A 17,422-nucleotide genomic window follows, 5' to 3' on the forward strand; every position below is an offset into this window, starting at 1 on the left:
CTATGATTAGAGCTATCTGGCCAGAAGACCCATCACCTTTACTGTATTTGAAGAAACTCCAGTGCGGCTCTACATGGTCTGCTCTCTTGGAAGCTAAAGATATTTTGTAATCTTATGAAAAAAGGAAAGTTCATCAGAAATATTCATAATAATTCCAAATGGCAATACAAGCTGTGCCTCACATATTGGATACTAGGGTACAGAATTCCAATCACCCATGAAGTCTGGAAAAAAGAAGATTTGGTTTCAAATTATTGTTTCTTAATTTAGTATTTTTTTCCTTTTAAATTGACACATAATAATAGTACAAATTTGTAGGGTACAGTGTGCTATTTCTATGCATACGTACATGATGAAATGATCAAATGAGTGCAATTGTATATCTGTCAGCTCAAACACTTGTCACTTTTTTGTGGTGAAAACATTGAAAACTGTTTCTTCTGGTCATTTAAAGTGTACAGTATATTATTGTTAACTATGTCCATCCTACTCTGCAATAGAACACCAAGTTATGGTGGTTTAAAAACAGATTTTCTGATCACAACCCACAGAGATTAATTATTTTTGAACATCTTATGAAATTAATTTTTACTTCAGGTTTTTATTTATTTTCTTATGCCATTGAGATCGGTAATTGTTTTAGGTAATGGGTCAATTTCCCAGGAGCATAATTTATAGTATAAAATATTTTATTGCATTCTATCCACATCTAACACCTTCAGTTCCAGGAAAGAAACATCTATATTATAGGTTTGCTCACTAACACTAGACTCTAGGTACTTGAAAATAAAAAGACATATGTTTTCTGAGCAAACAATAATAATCAAGGATATGTGTGACTCATATGTCTTTGATATAAAAAAGTTAATGAGAACATTTATCTCATGCCCTTACTTTTTAGATTTTTTTTCTTTTATTTAAGAGTCAGGAGAGAAACTAGAACCATTTCTTCTGCAACATGAAACATTAATGCATATAAAAATGCAAATTAAAAATGCTAGACTTTCTCTTTTTCTCTTTTTCCCCAACTTTTGCCTTAGCAGCATCCTGCATCAGATCTTTAAGCCAAAGATGAGCTCATGATTGCCACTGCCGTGCTAATTTTAAAGGTTGTGTTTATTGTTCCTGCTATCTGGTCATGAACTTCTTCTATTCAGGAGAAGATACTTCTGGATTTTCTAAGGATTTATCATAGATTAGTTTTCTATTACAAGAGAACATTGAGAATATAATTTTCAAAGAGGAATTTTAATTTAATTCAGGCCAATAGCTTCTTTTTTCTCTTTTTCTTTTTTTTTATTTTTTGTTAATAGTTAAGAAATAAGAAAACCATTACTTCGGGAGAATAATTTGTTTTCATTTCATCAAAATTGATTCCATACCCAGAGAAATCATCAAGCTACTTCTGGTCCAGACTGCCATTGCTCAATTTTGATTAAAATGGTTTAATGAAGTAAGTATCTATTCCTATAAGGTAAGAAGGAAGGCAGAGAATAAGATCATTCAACTTTCATAGGCCTCTTCATTAAGGGAAAGATCTGGATAGGAGTTTTCACTTAAATGAAATATATAATTTTCCCCCTTTATCCAAATAAGGGACCGAAGAAAGTTTTCACTTTTTTAATGTGGTTAAAATATTTTTATATTAGGATTATATCCAAATTAAGCTGAAGACACGTGGTGTATCTATGTGTATTCATAATTTTACACATATATTATTTACAACTAAAACTTCTCACCCTATATATTATTACTGGTGTCTGTTCTTTAAAATCAATCAGTTTAAAACATAATTTGAAAGTACATTTCTACCATAGATATGATGAATCATAGTTTAACAACTTCATTTTTTTTTTGGGGGGGGGGGGATAGGGCATACTAGGGATTGAATCTATGGACACTCGACCACTGAGACGTATCCCCAGCCCTATTTTTTATTTTATTTAGAGACAGGGTCTCACTGAGTTGCTTGGCACCTTGCTTTTGCTGAAGCTGGCCTTGATCTTTAGATGATCCTGTCTCAGCCCCCCTAGCTGCTGGGCTTATATGTGTGCACCACTGAATTTAGCAAACAACTCCATTTTTGAAGATTTTTTTTCCTTTATTTTATTTTTTATTGGTGCTGAGGATGGAAACGAGTGCCCCACATGAGCTAGGTGAGCACTCTACCTCTGAGCCACAGCCCCAGCCCAAGCCTCAAATCCATTTTTTACTATTGACAAAACAGTCACAAACAATAATGTACCATTGATCATAACTTTTCATCATTTTTCAGCATAATCATTTCTGAAAGTTTCACTAAAAATATCTAATTAAAAATCATTGACTTTTTATTGTTCAAAATGTTAGTATTTTCAATAAATGTTGACAATTTGTTAAAAATAAGTATACCAGCATTTCTTTTTTTCTGAGACATTATACGACTTCCTAATTATCATTACAACAAATTCAGAATTTTACTAGTTTGATAAATTAAAAACTCTTGAGTATGTGTATTAAGTGTGTGTATTAAGTGTATATATTAAGTCATGAACTACAAGTTTCAGAGAAAATGTTCACACACCACAATAGAATTTTATATAACTTGTATGGGCAAATTTACGTTACTGAAATATTTAACATGATTTAACATGAACATAACAAGAATTTTTGTACTCATTTTATAATTATTCACCATAATCTCTTAGAGAATCCTTGTAGTGTGAAAGCATATGTTTGAATCTATTTCAAAGTCTGCCAAACCACCAACTTCAGTGGATCATCTGAACTGCAATGGGTAGTTATTGACTGAGAATCATACAAGATTGTTGCTGATGCTTAAATTAGTTTTTACTAGTGAGATTTAGAGTGATGCATATTCCAGGTTATTCTTAAAATTATTGAACATTTTGAAAACATGAAAGTTATGCTTGTCTTGCAATCCATGATTATGTGTTTAATATTAATATGATATTCTCTTTTTGATCTCTTCCCCAAACTAGCTCAAAATTTTTCATGTTTTCCTTAGCTTGACTTTTGACAAATGACTGAGACAAACTGCACCGCTGTGACAGAATTCATTCTGCTGGGATTTTCAGATGTCCCCGAGCTGAGAGTCCTCCTCTTCCTGGTGTTCCTTCTCATCTATGGAGTCACAGTTTTGGCCAACCTGGGCATGGTGGCACTGATCCAGGTCAGCTCTCAGCTGCACACTCCCATGTACTTTTTCCTCAGCCACTTGTCCCTTGTGGACTTCTGCTACTCCTCAGTCATAGTGCCCAAAATGCTGGCCAACATCTTTACCAAGGACAAAGCCATTTCCTCCCGGGGCTGCATGGCGCAACTCTTTTTATTTTGTACTTATGCAATTACAGAGGTCTTCCTGCTGGCAGTGATGGCCTATGACCGCTTCGTGGCCATCTGCAACCCACTGCTGTATATGGTCATCATGTCCCAGAAGCTCTGTGCAGGGCTGGTCTCTGGCTGTTATCTGTTAGCATCAGTGTGTGCTCTGATTCACTTGTGCTTAACCCTTGAGATACCACTCTACAGTTCAAATGTGATCAATCACTTCTTCTGTGATCTACCTCCCCTCTTAAATCTTGCTTGTTCTGATGTCACTGTAAATGAGTTGCTGTTATTCATTTTGGTCAATTTCAATGAGGTCTTTACCATCACAATCATCCTCACCTCCTACGTGTTCATTCTCATCACCATCCTGAAGATGCGCTCTGCAGAGGGGAGGCGCAAAGCTTTTTCCACCTGTGCCTCCCACCTCACAGCCATTGTTGTCTTCCATGGAACAATCCTGTTCATTTATTGCCAGCCCAGTTCTGGCACTAGTCTGGATATTGACAAAGTGACCACAGTATTCTACACTGTGGTGATCCCCATGCTGAACCCGCTGATCTATAGCCTGAGGAACAAGGATGTGAAAGAAGCTCTCAGAAAAGTTGTGGATTCTAAAATATTATCATTTATATTAACATAATTTGGGTTAAAGGATGAAAATATGTACCATGATCATAATAATTTCACATGAATCTTAGGAGAAATGTTATATGTCATGTGCAAACACTATTTATAACCACTTATTTATAATTCATTCTATCTCTGTCCCTATGTGTTCTGTATCCTTTCTTATTCATCACTGTTAATCAGTTAATAATCACTATTACGGGTAGCTACATTTATGACATATTTCTACATTTATCATGTCTGAACTTCTTACATTCATGTACATATATAATGCACTAAGGATAAAATACTTTCACTTGTATGTAGATTCCTATGTGTTGTGATCTATGCATGTATATTTGGTCTTCATAAAATAATCTTTGTCATTTTTTGTATATCTAAGCAATATTTCTTGATTCTGCTTTTTCTCATGTAGAGCACTTCTTGTATTTATGAAATGTTAGAAAATCAGTAGACCGAGTTCTTAAAAGCTAGGATTGATGGTTCAACCCTGATTTTTTTTTAATTAGGAAAGTCTAACTTCACTTCTTCAATCCTTGGTTCTCTACATTTCAACAACCACTCATTGTTCTAACATCAAGGGATTTTACTGAACTTAAATTTTGAAAATATATATTCAGTGATATTAATATGCTCACAAGAAATAAACTTTGCTGGTCAGTAATTTGAAATAAAAATGTTTTTACTATTAATTATAAGATATATTCAACAACAGAGATTTTATAAGAGATGAAACTCCCTTAGAATAGATAAAATGTGGTACGGATTCAAATATCAAGGAGCTTATATAGATTTCTGTCAGGAGAAACAATAATTTGAGTCCATATTGATTCCATATTTTCATTAACTGTATACTGAATTTTCATATTTCACCCAAGACTTTCCAGTTCATGGCTATTATACCATAATACCAAGGGCAATATTGGTTAAGAAAAACCTAGAAGAATAGAAGATAAGCTTTGTGATTCAGAGTGGCTTTGGCAATTAATACATGTTCTTTAACTCTGGGCATATTCTTATTCCTAACAAGGCAGAGATCAGAGTGAGAGCAAATATTACAGATGAAGAGAATAAAGACAAGTGTTCCGCTTGATACTTTCCTATATACTGTCCATTCTTGAGAGAGCGTGGGATTATATGAGGAGGGCAGATGCAGGGGAAACCCTTTCTGGTCACCAGAAATCCACATTTTAATTGGAGAGAAAATTATGCCAATGTATATATGGATAACTAAATCTCACCAAGGTCCGAGTCATGGTTAAGTATGGACTAATTCACAGCAATTGTGACAATATGTGAATAAAGAATGTAGTCTTGAGGAATAATAAAATGTTGACTAATAAAACTTCTAGTTTTCCCACCTCTGTGATATTTTGACATATAAATAAAATAAATGGTACCCTAAAGACAGGTGAGATGTTGCATTAATGGTAGGTTCATGGATAGTTACTGATAATTACAGGAACTGAAATTTGTAAAGAAAATTCAGATGTACTAAGTTCACTAGAGCAGACATGGGGAGCCAGTATTAGGATCTTAAACATGCACTCAGATTCACAAACGGGAGAATAACTTCATCATGCATTCACTGATTTGTTTTGATTTAGTAGAAACATAATTACTTTTGGAACAAGTGATATAATCACATTGTCCATTTTCTCTTCTCAGCCATGTTTAAAAGAAGTATATACATCCAATGATTTTTATGTGTATCTATTAGTATATTGTAAAGAGTGATTTTAGTAACATCATCATAGGCATATAAGAAAATGAATGTATAAAGATAAAGGTAATAAAAGCAGAATCTAAATAAATACCATTGAAGATGGAGAAATGAATCAAGAATTTTGAATTTTGTAGATATGTGAGATTCAGGATGAATTGCTGAAAATAGTGTGCTAAATCAGAAGCAAAGAATAAATCATTATATGAATAATGAACAGCACATATTTTTATAGGATATTGGGATATTGTAATAACATTTAGACATCATGAAATACTTGTTCTAGCTAGATGTATCTCCTCCTGTGGAAAGAGATAAGTGAATTTCAAGCACTAGTAGTCTTATCCTCAATATATATGAAAAAGTTATGCATATGATATCTCTGGCAAGAACATAACAAAGTAAGTAATCATTAGGGACATAATAGTAGAATCTACCTGCTTCTCTTATGTGATTAGAGTAATAAAAGGGCATTTCAACTTTGCAAATAACAGGAACATAGCAGAAATTTAAGAGACAATTGTTGAACAAATAAAAAAACTATAATTTTTGCTATTCTTTGACACTTTAAAAAAAGTTGTGAGCTATGATAATAATCTTGAGCAGAGGGAGATGTCATTCAACTGAGTTAACTTTCATATAAAATGTTTCTAAAGCTGCTGTTGACTTCACTTACATTTCCCATAAAATAAGAATTACATCAGAAATGAGTATTTAATTTTAATTGCTGTTTTGAAGCCCCCAGAGAATAAGGCAACTGATTTTCTCTAGGACAAGATGCCAAAGGGAGATGGAGTAGAAATAAGGGTGCTGTGTCTCCCCAAATGAGCTCTCTGGAGGCCAGAGGGGCTGGTTTGCCACCAGCAGACATGTCTGCAGATCTGGGGAAGTGCAGATAATATTTTTCATGAAAGATTTCTAGCAGATGACCCAGGTTTGTCAGGTGTTCATGGGAAAAATAACTTTGAGGAAATTTTGTGCCGCTGCACATTTTATGCATGTGGATACTGAGGTAATAGGAAGTATGCTCTTTCTACAGAGCTTTGTTTAGAGGAACCTGCTTAGAAGTATCCTGGGAGAAGGAGAAGTTAGGGCCCTGCAAGTTTTCAGGAATATATATCTTCTTCTGTGTGGGATAATTTAAAGGAGTTTGCATGGGAAATAGGTATTTAAATAAAATTTATTTGAAAGGACTAAATGAATTTATAGAGAAATATGACAAAGACAACTTGATCTAAATAAGTTTGTAGAGCATGGACATAAAGTTGGTTCATGAGAGACAAAACAATAATAATAAAAAAAATATGAGAATGATTTTTAAATACCACATTACCCATATTTAAAGAAAATGCAAACTGTTTCATATGTAAAATAATATTATTTTATGGAAGAGGAATTGTGATATAGAAATTGTATATTAGTCTTAAGTAGCAATCAGAAGAAACACTAAAATCTATCCAAATCAAAAAAATAAAATAGTAGGTTTTTTTTTTTTTTTTAAACACAGGAGATTATGAATCCTCCCCCTACAAGTAGGTCTGGAGATATTTTTAATTTCCACAACTGGGTGGAGTCAGTGAGACCCTTCTAGTGAATGGAGGCCAGAGATTCTGCTGTACCTGGTACAATTCAAAAGGTAGCTTTCCATAATACAGAATAATCCAGCACAGAAGATAAATCCTGTTGAGGTTTAGAAACACTGAGATGAAGCAATCAGAAATACCTTCAAAAAGAATTGACTATACGAGCTCAGACATTTAGAGCTGAAGTATTTGGAACCCATTTCTTGATAGAAGAACCAAAGAAGTTCTTACCAGAAATGATAGTATGGGAATGGGTCTTTATTATAAGGAATTGAGGGTTACTAAAAGAAAGGTCTCAGATGAACTGGTTGTGTTAGTTGTCATAAAATTCTAAGTTGTTCTAAATATAGAATTGGTAGATTTAGCAGACAAAAATACAGTATGACAAATTGAATTTGAAATTCAGATAAACAAATATTTTCTTTAGTGTGCATATATACCATGCAATATTTGGGATGTTCAGAAAAAATTAATTATTTATCTTAGACTCAAATATAACTAGGGTTCTCTAATTTATCTGACAACAGTATCTGGGCATCAATGAGATAAATCCCTACAATCTCTCTGTATTAATAACCTCTTGTTCCTCTTCTCAATTCAGTGACAACATCTTAACATATTCTTCGATTTTTTGGGGGGGTGGCCAGGTAATAGAGGTACAGAATGAGTGTTTTAGATGACTTAATGGGATGAAGATGAGAGGAGCCTAGAAAAAGGAAATGTCTGTGCGTGTTTATGGGTTTTCATCATGCTTACTTCTAAATGGGAACTTTTCTGTGACTTCCATTCTGTATGTTTCACCTTAGCATCAACATTCAGAACATCTCTGAGACTCTTACAACTTTCATTCCAATTTTACATTCTGAAGATTCTCTAAAAGGTAATCAAAATAATTAGAGCAGGGGCTGGGGTTGTGGCTAAGTGATATAGAGTGCTTCCCTTGCATAAAAGACTGGGTTCAGTCCTCAGCACCACATAAAATAAATAAATAAAGGCATTGTGTTTATCTACAACTAAAAAAAAAAACTATTTTAAAAATAATTAGAGCAGCTTGGGAGGCTGAGACAGGAGGATCACAGGTTCAAAGCCAGCCTCAGCAAAAGCAAGGCTCTAAGCAACTCAGTGAAACCCTGACTCTATTAAAATAAAAAATAGGGCTGAGGATGTGGCTCAATGGTTGAGTGCCCCTGAGTTCAATCCCTGGTACCAAAAATAAAATTTAGAAAAGTGTGAAAATGTGATATTCAAAACTTAAAATGTTAAATTTTCTATCTCCGATGCAAAACAAAACTGTAGTGAAGACATTATTACTATTTGACAGGGAATTAAGAAAACTGGATTTTACTGGTGATCTAATATTGTTGAGCTTTTGGTCAAGTCATAGTGGTATTTGTATGTGGTGAGGGTGGGGTTAGTGTTAGGAATAAAAACCATGGCTTTGGGCATGCAAGGTTAGTGCTCTACCACTGAGTTACATCCCCGGCCCTTTATTTATTTATTTATGTATTTATGTATTTATGTATTTATTTATTTATTTATTTATTTATTTATTTATTTATTTATTATTGAGAAAGTGTCTATAAGTTACCAGAGCTAGGCTCAAAAGTCCATACTCCTATATCAATTAATTTGGCGTCTTCAAGCTTCCCTGTGCTTATCCTGGGAACAGAGCAGTTTAATAAATAATCTTTGATTTTTTTAAAAAAGGAAATTACTGACTCCTATGTCTCACATATTTAGTTAAGGGAGAATAATGATTAAAATGTTAAATTAATAATTAAAGCATGAATATAAATGGTAATTAGATGGACTATTCTTTTGGTGTATAATAAGCTAAGCAAAAATCATTATTAGATAAATTAGTTATAGAAGTTATTTTAAATACTTGCACTTTTCATTAGTAATCATAGGACCAACATATCAAATTATTCCATTTTGATATACATTGTTCTTGCAGAATTAATGAAGCTCAGCGATCTGAATATTGTAAATGCGGAATTGATCACATGTTTCTGTCCAAACTGCTTGAGTTAATAATGATTATCTTTGCATATTTTCAAATTCATTCTTAGTTATATATTATATGAGAATAATTAGTAGTACAGTTTTTAAGAAAGTAAAATTTACTCAAATCCCATTTCTGAAACTGCAGTTCTTTTTGTCTTGATACTGGATACTTTTAGGGGTCATAAAATATATTTATTTTGTTTCACCTTATATGCTGCTGAGGGGATGGTTAAGCATAATTTTGGTGTCAATCACTTTCCTTATTTTATTTCCAAGATGATTTTCAGATCTCAACAAAAGGAAACATGTTTCTGAAAGAGAGAAATCTAACCTCTGAGGCTACCTTCACGCTCTTGGGCTTCTCAGATTACCCGGAACTGCAGGTGCCCCTCTTCTTGGTATTTCTGGCGATCTGCACCTTCAGTGTGGTATGAAACCTTGGGATGATTGTGATCATCAGAATTAACCCCAAATTGCACACTCCCATGTATTTTCTCCTCAGCCACCTCTCATTTTCGGATTTCTGCTATTCTTCCATTATTGCTCCCAAGATGCTGGTGAATCTATTTGTACAAGACCGAACTATTTCATTTTCAGGCTGCATGGCACAGTTCTTTTTCTTTTGCACCTTTGTTGTTACTGAATTAATTCTATTTGCTGTGATGGCCTATGACCGCTTTGTGGCCATTTGTAACCCCCTGCTGTATACTGTGGTCATGTCCCAGAGACTCTGTGCCATGCTGGAGTTTGGATCCTATGCATGGGGAGTAGCATGTTCCTTGACCCTTATATGTTCTGCTTTAAAATTATATTTTCAGGGTTTCAACACAATCAATCACTTCTTCTGTGAGTTATCCTCCCTGATATCCCTCTCCTGCTCTGATTCTTACCTCAGTCAGTTGCTTCTTTTCACTGTTGCCACTTTTAATGAGATAAGCACACTTCTCATAATTCTTACCTCGTATCTGTTCATTATTGCCACTGCCCTGAAGATGTGATCAGCCAGTGGACATCCCAAAGTCTTCTCCATCTGTGCCTCTCACCTGACCGCCATCTCCATCTTCCATATCACCATCCTGTTCCTCTACTGTGTGCCCAACTCCAAGAACTCCAGGCACACGGTCAAAGTGGCCTCTGTGTTCTACACAGTGGTGATCCCCATGTTGAACCCCCTCATCTACAGTCTGAGAAATAAGGATGTCAAGGACACAGTCAATAAACTAATGCACACCAAACTTTCTCATATTGACTGTATGCATTAATATGCTTTTATATGGTTACTGCACAATAATTTTTGAATGAATTCTGTGTCAAGGTTTCTTTGTTTTGTTTTTTTTTTACTTAAAATCACTTTAGATTTCAAAAGGAAAAAAAGAAAACATTTACAATGGAAAACATTTTAATATGAACTTCAGATGAGAGAGAATATAATTGGATCAGCTTGTATAAGCCAGACAGAACTAATTGATCTTGACTCCTGTCTTTGTCTACAAAATTATATGGTGTAATTTAGTTCACAAGTTGATTATGTGTAGCAAAAGAAAATGTATGTGATGTATCTCCCATATTATTTATGTGTAGCACAGTATAATGTTGACATCCTTTCATCTCTGATAACTCATAGAGTTTAAGTGCTAAACTACTAATTGTTTTTGTAAGATTAGTGAAATAAAGAACAGGGAAAGATTGTTTAACCTTCCAAGGAAGTCAAAATCTAATCATGCTGATAAATATCATAAGGGGGTTTATGGTGATATCCTCTTCAAATCCACCTGCAAAAAGATGAGATTGTTTCATAGATTAATGTTTTTTACATTGGTCTTGAAAGATGGTCATTTTTTTAAGAGAAACAAAAACAGCAAGACAGAAATTTGATTCTGGAGTCAAGACTTATTCATCCACTGCTTTGGGAAGGAATAGTGTCTCATTCAGAAACAAGAAAAAATGTTTAGAAGGTGATTATAATTATGACATTGAAATAATATTTTAAGCTATTATTTTATGCCATATGTATACAAGATATATTATAAAGTACTCCAAGAAAGATAAAATTAAATAAGATGTGGGTGTTATTCTAAATTATTTCAGAAAAGGGTTTCACTGTGAAGGATAAAAAAACTCATAAGAGGTGTGTAAGTATTGCTGCTTAGAATGTGGGCCAACAGAAATGATGTGCTTGCTTTCAGTGTTTACACTTCTGTTCCATTACCAACTAATCAGGTTAAATATTCACAGGAAACCTTGAACAAAGGCATTTGATAACTGTCTTCATCAGCATTCTTTGGGCAGTCTACAAAAATGCTTCGGTGTAATTGTAAATATTGAAAGCCTTGGTTGGAGTTGGACTGTTCCATTAAGTTTGACTGCCACTTCTAATTATAGCCAAACAAAGAAATGAAGACCAAGCCTATTGTGTGTATCTGTGAATTTTACTTGTCTTATATAAAACATTCTCTTCTTCTGTTTTATATACTTTTTGTTTGGATGAAATTGTAAATAGGTCAGAAAATTAACAGAAAAAATTCTGGTTATTTTTAGGTCTCTAAAGTGAAAAATGAGCTTATATCCACCAAATGAAATAGAAATAATTTGCAATGGCTGTATAATTGTAGACATGATAAATTAAAAATCACATTTCTCTTAGTTAATATTGGATTATTAATGATATGCAGTAATTTTTATCTGTAAACAAGTGAACTGTTCTCCAGAATACATTGCTACTTTTATTTTTATTTATGTGTTTATTTTTGCAATGCTGCGGATCAATCCCAAAGTCTTGCATGCGGTAGGCAAGCACTCTATCACTGAGCTACACCTCTAACTCCACGGCAGATTTTCTGTTCATTATCTTCTCTGAAACAATGGTGGAAAAGTTTTAGAAATATTATGTTAGTTTTTCTTGAAACCAGTGAAGAATAATCCATTTCCAAAACCTTGTGTTTTTTTTTTTTTCCTTATATGACAAGGGGCAATTACGTTCTTTTGTGGTAAGATATACTATATCCTCAATCTTTATTATGAGGAAGTGGAAGTAAATATTGCTTAATGCTCTAATCAGTGATTTAAAATACTAGAGTCACAAAATCAAGACAAAATGGTGACTCAAAACAGAGGCAAAATACATTCAATTAATACTGAAGTAAAATTTGTGTTTGTTATTGTCTTTAAACTTAGGATTTCAATGTGTCTCTGGTAGCTCTGATATCTGTTACAAGAAGCCTGATTAACATGGACGTTATGTAATTTTGTACTCATTTGCCTCTTGAAATATTGGATTTTGAAAATATATATAATTGTTAGAATTTTTATTGAAGTTTTAAAATAAGTCATTATAAATTTAAATTGAAAACAAAGGATTAATAATTTATAGTGTATACCATAATTATCATATTACCATCATAATTAATCTGAAATGCTCAGATCATCAAATTTGTATTGTCCTGGAACTCACATTTAAATTGTACAACTTTTTTCAGAACTGTATCTCTTATCTATGAATATATTACTTTGCAACCTAAAATTGTCTATTAATTGACTTTTATTTCCTGAGGTAATAAAATTCCTTGACATTTACCTATGAATAATCAATATGTAAAATTACACTACTTGTAGACATAACTTATATTGCACATTTTTGTAAAGTATTCAGAGAAACTCTACAATGTTACTCAAATTACATCATTTAATTACATTTATTTAGAAGAATTATATTCTAAATTACTTTAACTAGTACAAGTATCCATAGTTGTTATTTTCATTGTTAAAACAACTGGGCTCTCAAAATTCTTAAATTACAACAAATATGAAAAGAGAAGTGTGTTTTTAATTTTTTTGAATAGCAATGTTTATGTTTTTTTAACATTACCTATGGAATGTGCCGAAATCCTGATGAGTGTCATCAATAGTTATTTTAATAATTGACTATGATTATATTCTTCTATCTTTGATGAAAATACATCTGAAAATTTTCATATTTTCAAATAGAATTATAGACAATTACTAGAAGAATTCAATTTCTCCATTTCTGAGTTTATTTTAGTATTCTATAGGATGATTTATTAATGAAAAACTGTGTTTAATTTTATTTAGTTGAATCTTTTTTTAACTCACGTTATCATAATTCTGTCTTCAGTTTAAGACTTAGCAGCTCAGATTTGTGTCAGTACTATGGCAAAAAAAAAATCTATTGTTCTTGAATTAGATATACTAAAAAAATAGGGCTGGAGATATAGGTCAGTTTGTAGAGTGCTTGCCTTGCATGTACAAGGCTCTGGGTTCAATCTCCAAAACCACACACACAAAAATAGATATACTAAAAAAATATAACTTTTTTACAATTTATCAGGCAGCTAAGGTCACCGAGAAGTCATATAACAAAGCTTTAATTAATAAGTAACAGCATTTCACAGCTGGTAGGGGACAATCCAGAGAGATCTTTTCTAAGAAAAGATACAAAGGAAAAAACCTAAACTTAAATTAGATGAGCCACCAAAATTGTTGGCAACAAAACCCCACCATAAATACAAAGAAAGACAAGAATAATTTGTAGCACATTGACATATGAGAAAAACTGAAGATGCAGAGAGACTAAAGAGGCAAACAAATGCAGGACATCATGGAGTGCAATTTATTAGGGGCTTAGAGAGAGAAGCAACATGTCTTTGGCAACAGAAAGACAGTAGTATCCCAGTAACTGTGCAGGAGAAAAGGGGTTAATATGCTAAAGTAAACAAGGAGACCTGAGGCCAATTGGAGTATATTTAAGCTCCCACCCAACAAAAAGCTATTAATAAATCAAGTATCAACTAAGAAATAGTCCAATAATCTGCCTCAGTAGCTAACATGAAATACTAGCTATCCTATAGGAATCTATTGGATCACCAAATAGGTAAGATACCACTTATCAAGATGGCTATTGTCATATGGGTGAGGATCCTTACATTCCACTTCTTATAATTTCTCTTAAAATCCTACAGTCCTCCTGGATACAATGTGCCCTGAGCCCCTAACATTTTGTTGGTGGTATTCTACAAAACCGTCCATCTATTCTGTTGACAGATTCAAAAGCAGCAGTTGAGGCACTTGCAGGAAAAGAAAGAACATTAAACAAATGAGGGTAACAATCAAAGTTTTTCTACCAAGAGATCCAGGATCAGACCAAGAAATCAGTCCTAAAGAAGATGCAGAGACAGAAATGGTGGTAATTTGGGCCTTTATGTCATATGAAGTTGGCATATTGTTGCTATAAGGGACTTATACACAACATTTTGTTTTGATAATAGCACTCCTTCCCCAAATTCTGTTAGTAAATCAAGGGTACTGTGATTTTGGAACACTGTTTCTTTATTTAAAAACCAGGATAAACAGTAAATGTATGTAGACATAGGTAAAAAAAAAAAAAAAAAAAAGAAAAAGAAAAATTAATGTAGACTAGCAATGGCTAATCTGCATCATCCAGCAACACAATAAATATAGTGGCATCATGATTAATAGAGAAAACTGCAAATGTTGATCAATGGGACAGTGTCCATTAACAATTCCTAAAACTAGGAATAAAACAGCATGCTACATTAAGAAGCTGACAACAGCACCCCAAACTTGCTTAGACCACTCAGGTATAAGCCTTGACCAGGGATGCAGAATCCAACAGATGAACATGGACTAATTCAGATGGGCCAGAAACACCTCACACTGGGACAAGTAATATCTAATCCATTGTGGAAGAACAGACTATTTGAGTTCTCACCTAACAGTCTCCTCCCCTGGGCTTAGCATAAAATTATCACTCTATGTATCTATCATCTTGGGAAGAATCTGGATGAATAGACTGGACACCTGTAGTATTTGTGGCAGGTACCAATGCCCCCCAGATACTCATGGTGGTGGAGGGGGGCATACCTGCCTTATGTATGTTAAAATTTTCTTTTTTGCTTTTTTTTTTTTTTTGGAGGAAAGGGAGGTTGGTACTGAGGATTCTTTACTGAGCCACATCCCCAACCTTTTTAAATTATTATTATTATTATTATTATTATTATTATTATTATTATTATTATTATTTTATTTTGATAGAGGGTCTCACTGAGTTGCTTAGGTCCTTGCTAAGTTGCTCAGACTGGTTTCAAATTTGTGATCTTCCTGACTCAGCCTCGTGAGTCACTGGGAATACAGCTATGTGCTACTATGTCTGGATGGGAAGGCAAAATTATCTGAGAACTTCAGACAACCAAGGTGCGTACCTACTAAGGCCCATATATGTAGCTAAGGCATATATTCTCCTGACTAATCTTGTTGTATGGAATTTATATTTCAAATATAAGTAATGTAATCATCATTCATTTGAGCCCAAACATGAACAACACATCTTGTAAAATGGGTGCCTCAGTTGTTATCCATGGGATGAGTATACACATGTATCACATTTAAATTCAAGACTTTGATTGTGGCAGTTTGGTTACCTTTCTATCTAGGAAAGGGTTTTATGAGGCCAGTACACACACACACACACACACACACACACACACACATACAAGTTATAGTGTACTGATGTCCTTTAATGTGAAACACCAGTGTAATATATCTGGAGTCCTATGCAGGTTGAACAGCTCTGTTTATTTTTTCTTGCATGTGGGTCAAGTGGTGGGGTGGTGGGATGAACACATCTAACATAAGGTCTCAATTGCCACTAAGTCACTATATTTCAGTTGTGGTGCTGCCTTCTCAGCTATGTTCCACTCTACATAAGTCACTCTTTCTTTGTGCCCACAAGGCCAGTTCAGTTACCTGGGTTACACCAGGACCTACACCTAGTGAAAATATTTGGCTCCATATTTCCAAGGGTAGAACACTTAACATGATGGGAACCAGATATGCTGTCAATTATGTCTCCCTGGTTCATGCAGCCATCCCACATATGTTGCCACACCATGACTCTACAGCGATATTTTCCCAGTATAAATCATTGTTCCATCTGTGATTGTGCCATGTACATTTTAAGGATTGGCACACCCCAAACAATCAAGGTTCATGGCTCTGAGTTTCTGTCAGTCATACTGCCCATAGGTCTGCCCATTCATTTCTCTGACTTTTCTCTGTCTGAAACCAGAAAGAATCTTGGTTGGGTTCTAATTCTGCTGCAATACAGACTCATGGGATCCACCTACTACACCCATCTGTATACCAAGCCCTTTTCAGTATGGGAGCTAACCCCTTCAGCACTTGTCACATCACAGGCATTGGTGCAATAGCCTGGGGGATGAGTTGATTGTTATAATTAACCAGACTCAACAAAGTCTGCCACTTGGAGGTTCATAAGTTGTTTAAATGCTTAGCTGTTGTAAACATGTGTCCTGTTGATTCAAGGTAGACGTCAGGGTTATGGAGGACTGAGGTGGTTAAAATAGATCATCTACCTGCCTTTGTAGAAGGGAGGCCAAGGTGCACTGTGGCTACCAGTGTCAGGGTCAGTGTTTTCACCAATATTAGGGCATTGTGCACTGCAAGGACTGTCACTCTAAAGGGGTTTCATATCAGCTTCCTTTCATAAGTGCAACAAAATGCATACATATAACTTTTGTCCTTGTGGCTCTTGTAAGACATTTGGCTTCAGATCACCTTTTATATTGGCATCTAGTTGCATTGGCATACCTGGTACACGGGTTCCTTAGGTTTATACTTTTGTTTTCAAGATTTTTTTTTTTTGCCTTTTTAAATTCTGGACAACAATCCAGGCCTATAAAACCCCCTATACTGAACTAATATATTGTATACAGTCATTGAGATAAATAGGGAATGAAAGTGTGCCAGTAATACAGAGCCCTAGGGATCCTTTGTTGCACGACTTACAGGAAAAAAAATCTGATTTTTTTAACAGTATCTCAGGCATTAAATTAGCTTTATCTGCCCAGATTACCCAAATAACATTACAATGGCATAACATCCTGAAATTTGAAAGGATAATGGTTCAACCTCTTCCCTCGACCTTGGTACAAATATGGTCTACTCTCTTCAGTAAGAGAGAATGATCTCAGAAAAATATCATCAATATAATGAAAGTAGACAAGATCAGTAGAAAACAACAGTGAGGGCAAGACTGTGGATTGAATTGAGGGACACTAACACAAAGCTGCATTCTCAACTCTTTTTATTTTGAGAC

At 34.2% G+C, this 17,422-nt stretch overlaps 2 protein-coding genes across 2 annotated transcripts in view; both read left to right on the forward strand.

The window, feature by feature from the left end:
* Positions 1 to 3,022: 3,022 nt before the first annotated feature.
* Positions 3,023 to 3,970, forward strand: LOC308641841 (olfactory receptor 5L1-like; the record flags this gene model as incomplete). The annotated part of the gene is made up of 1 exon (XM_081280427.1): positions 3,023 to 3,970. One exon carries the CDS (start codon positions 3,023 to 3,025, stop codon positions 3,968 to 3,970), a length of 948 nt encoding a protein of 315 aa, XP_081136553.1.
* Positions 3,971 to 9,575: 5,605 nt separating this feature from the next.
* The window catches only part of LOC308641842 (uncharacterized protein), a gene marked incomplete at both ends in the record, with an annotated part of 49,303 nt that continues 41,456 nt past the window's right edge, over positions 9,576 to 17,422 (forward strand). Inside the window, 3 exon segments of the mRNA XM_081280428.1 lie at positions 9,576 to 9,701; positions 9,705 to 10,265; positions 10,269 to 10,521. Coding sequence (XP_081136554.1) covers positions 9,576 to 9,701; positions 9,705 to 10,265; positions 10,269 to 10,521 — 940 coding nt within the window.

The sequence above is a fragment of the Spermophilus citellus genome (genome assembly GCF_964194105.1).
Source record: "Spermophilus citellus genome assembly, chromosome: 2".
In the NCBI taxonomy this organism is placed as follows: Eukaryota; Metazoa; Chordata; class Mammalia; order Rodentia; family Sciuridae; genus Spermophilus; species Spermophilus citellus.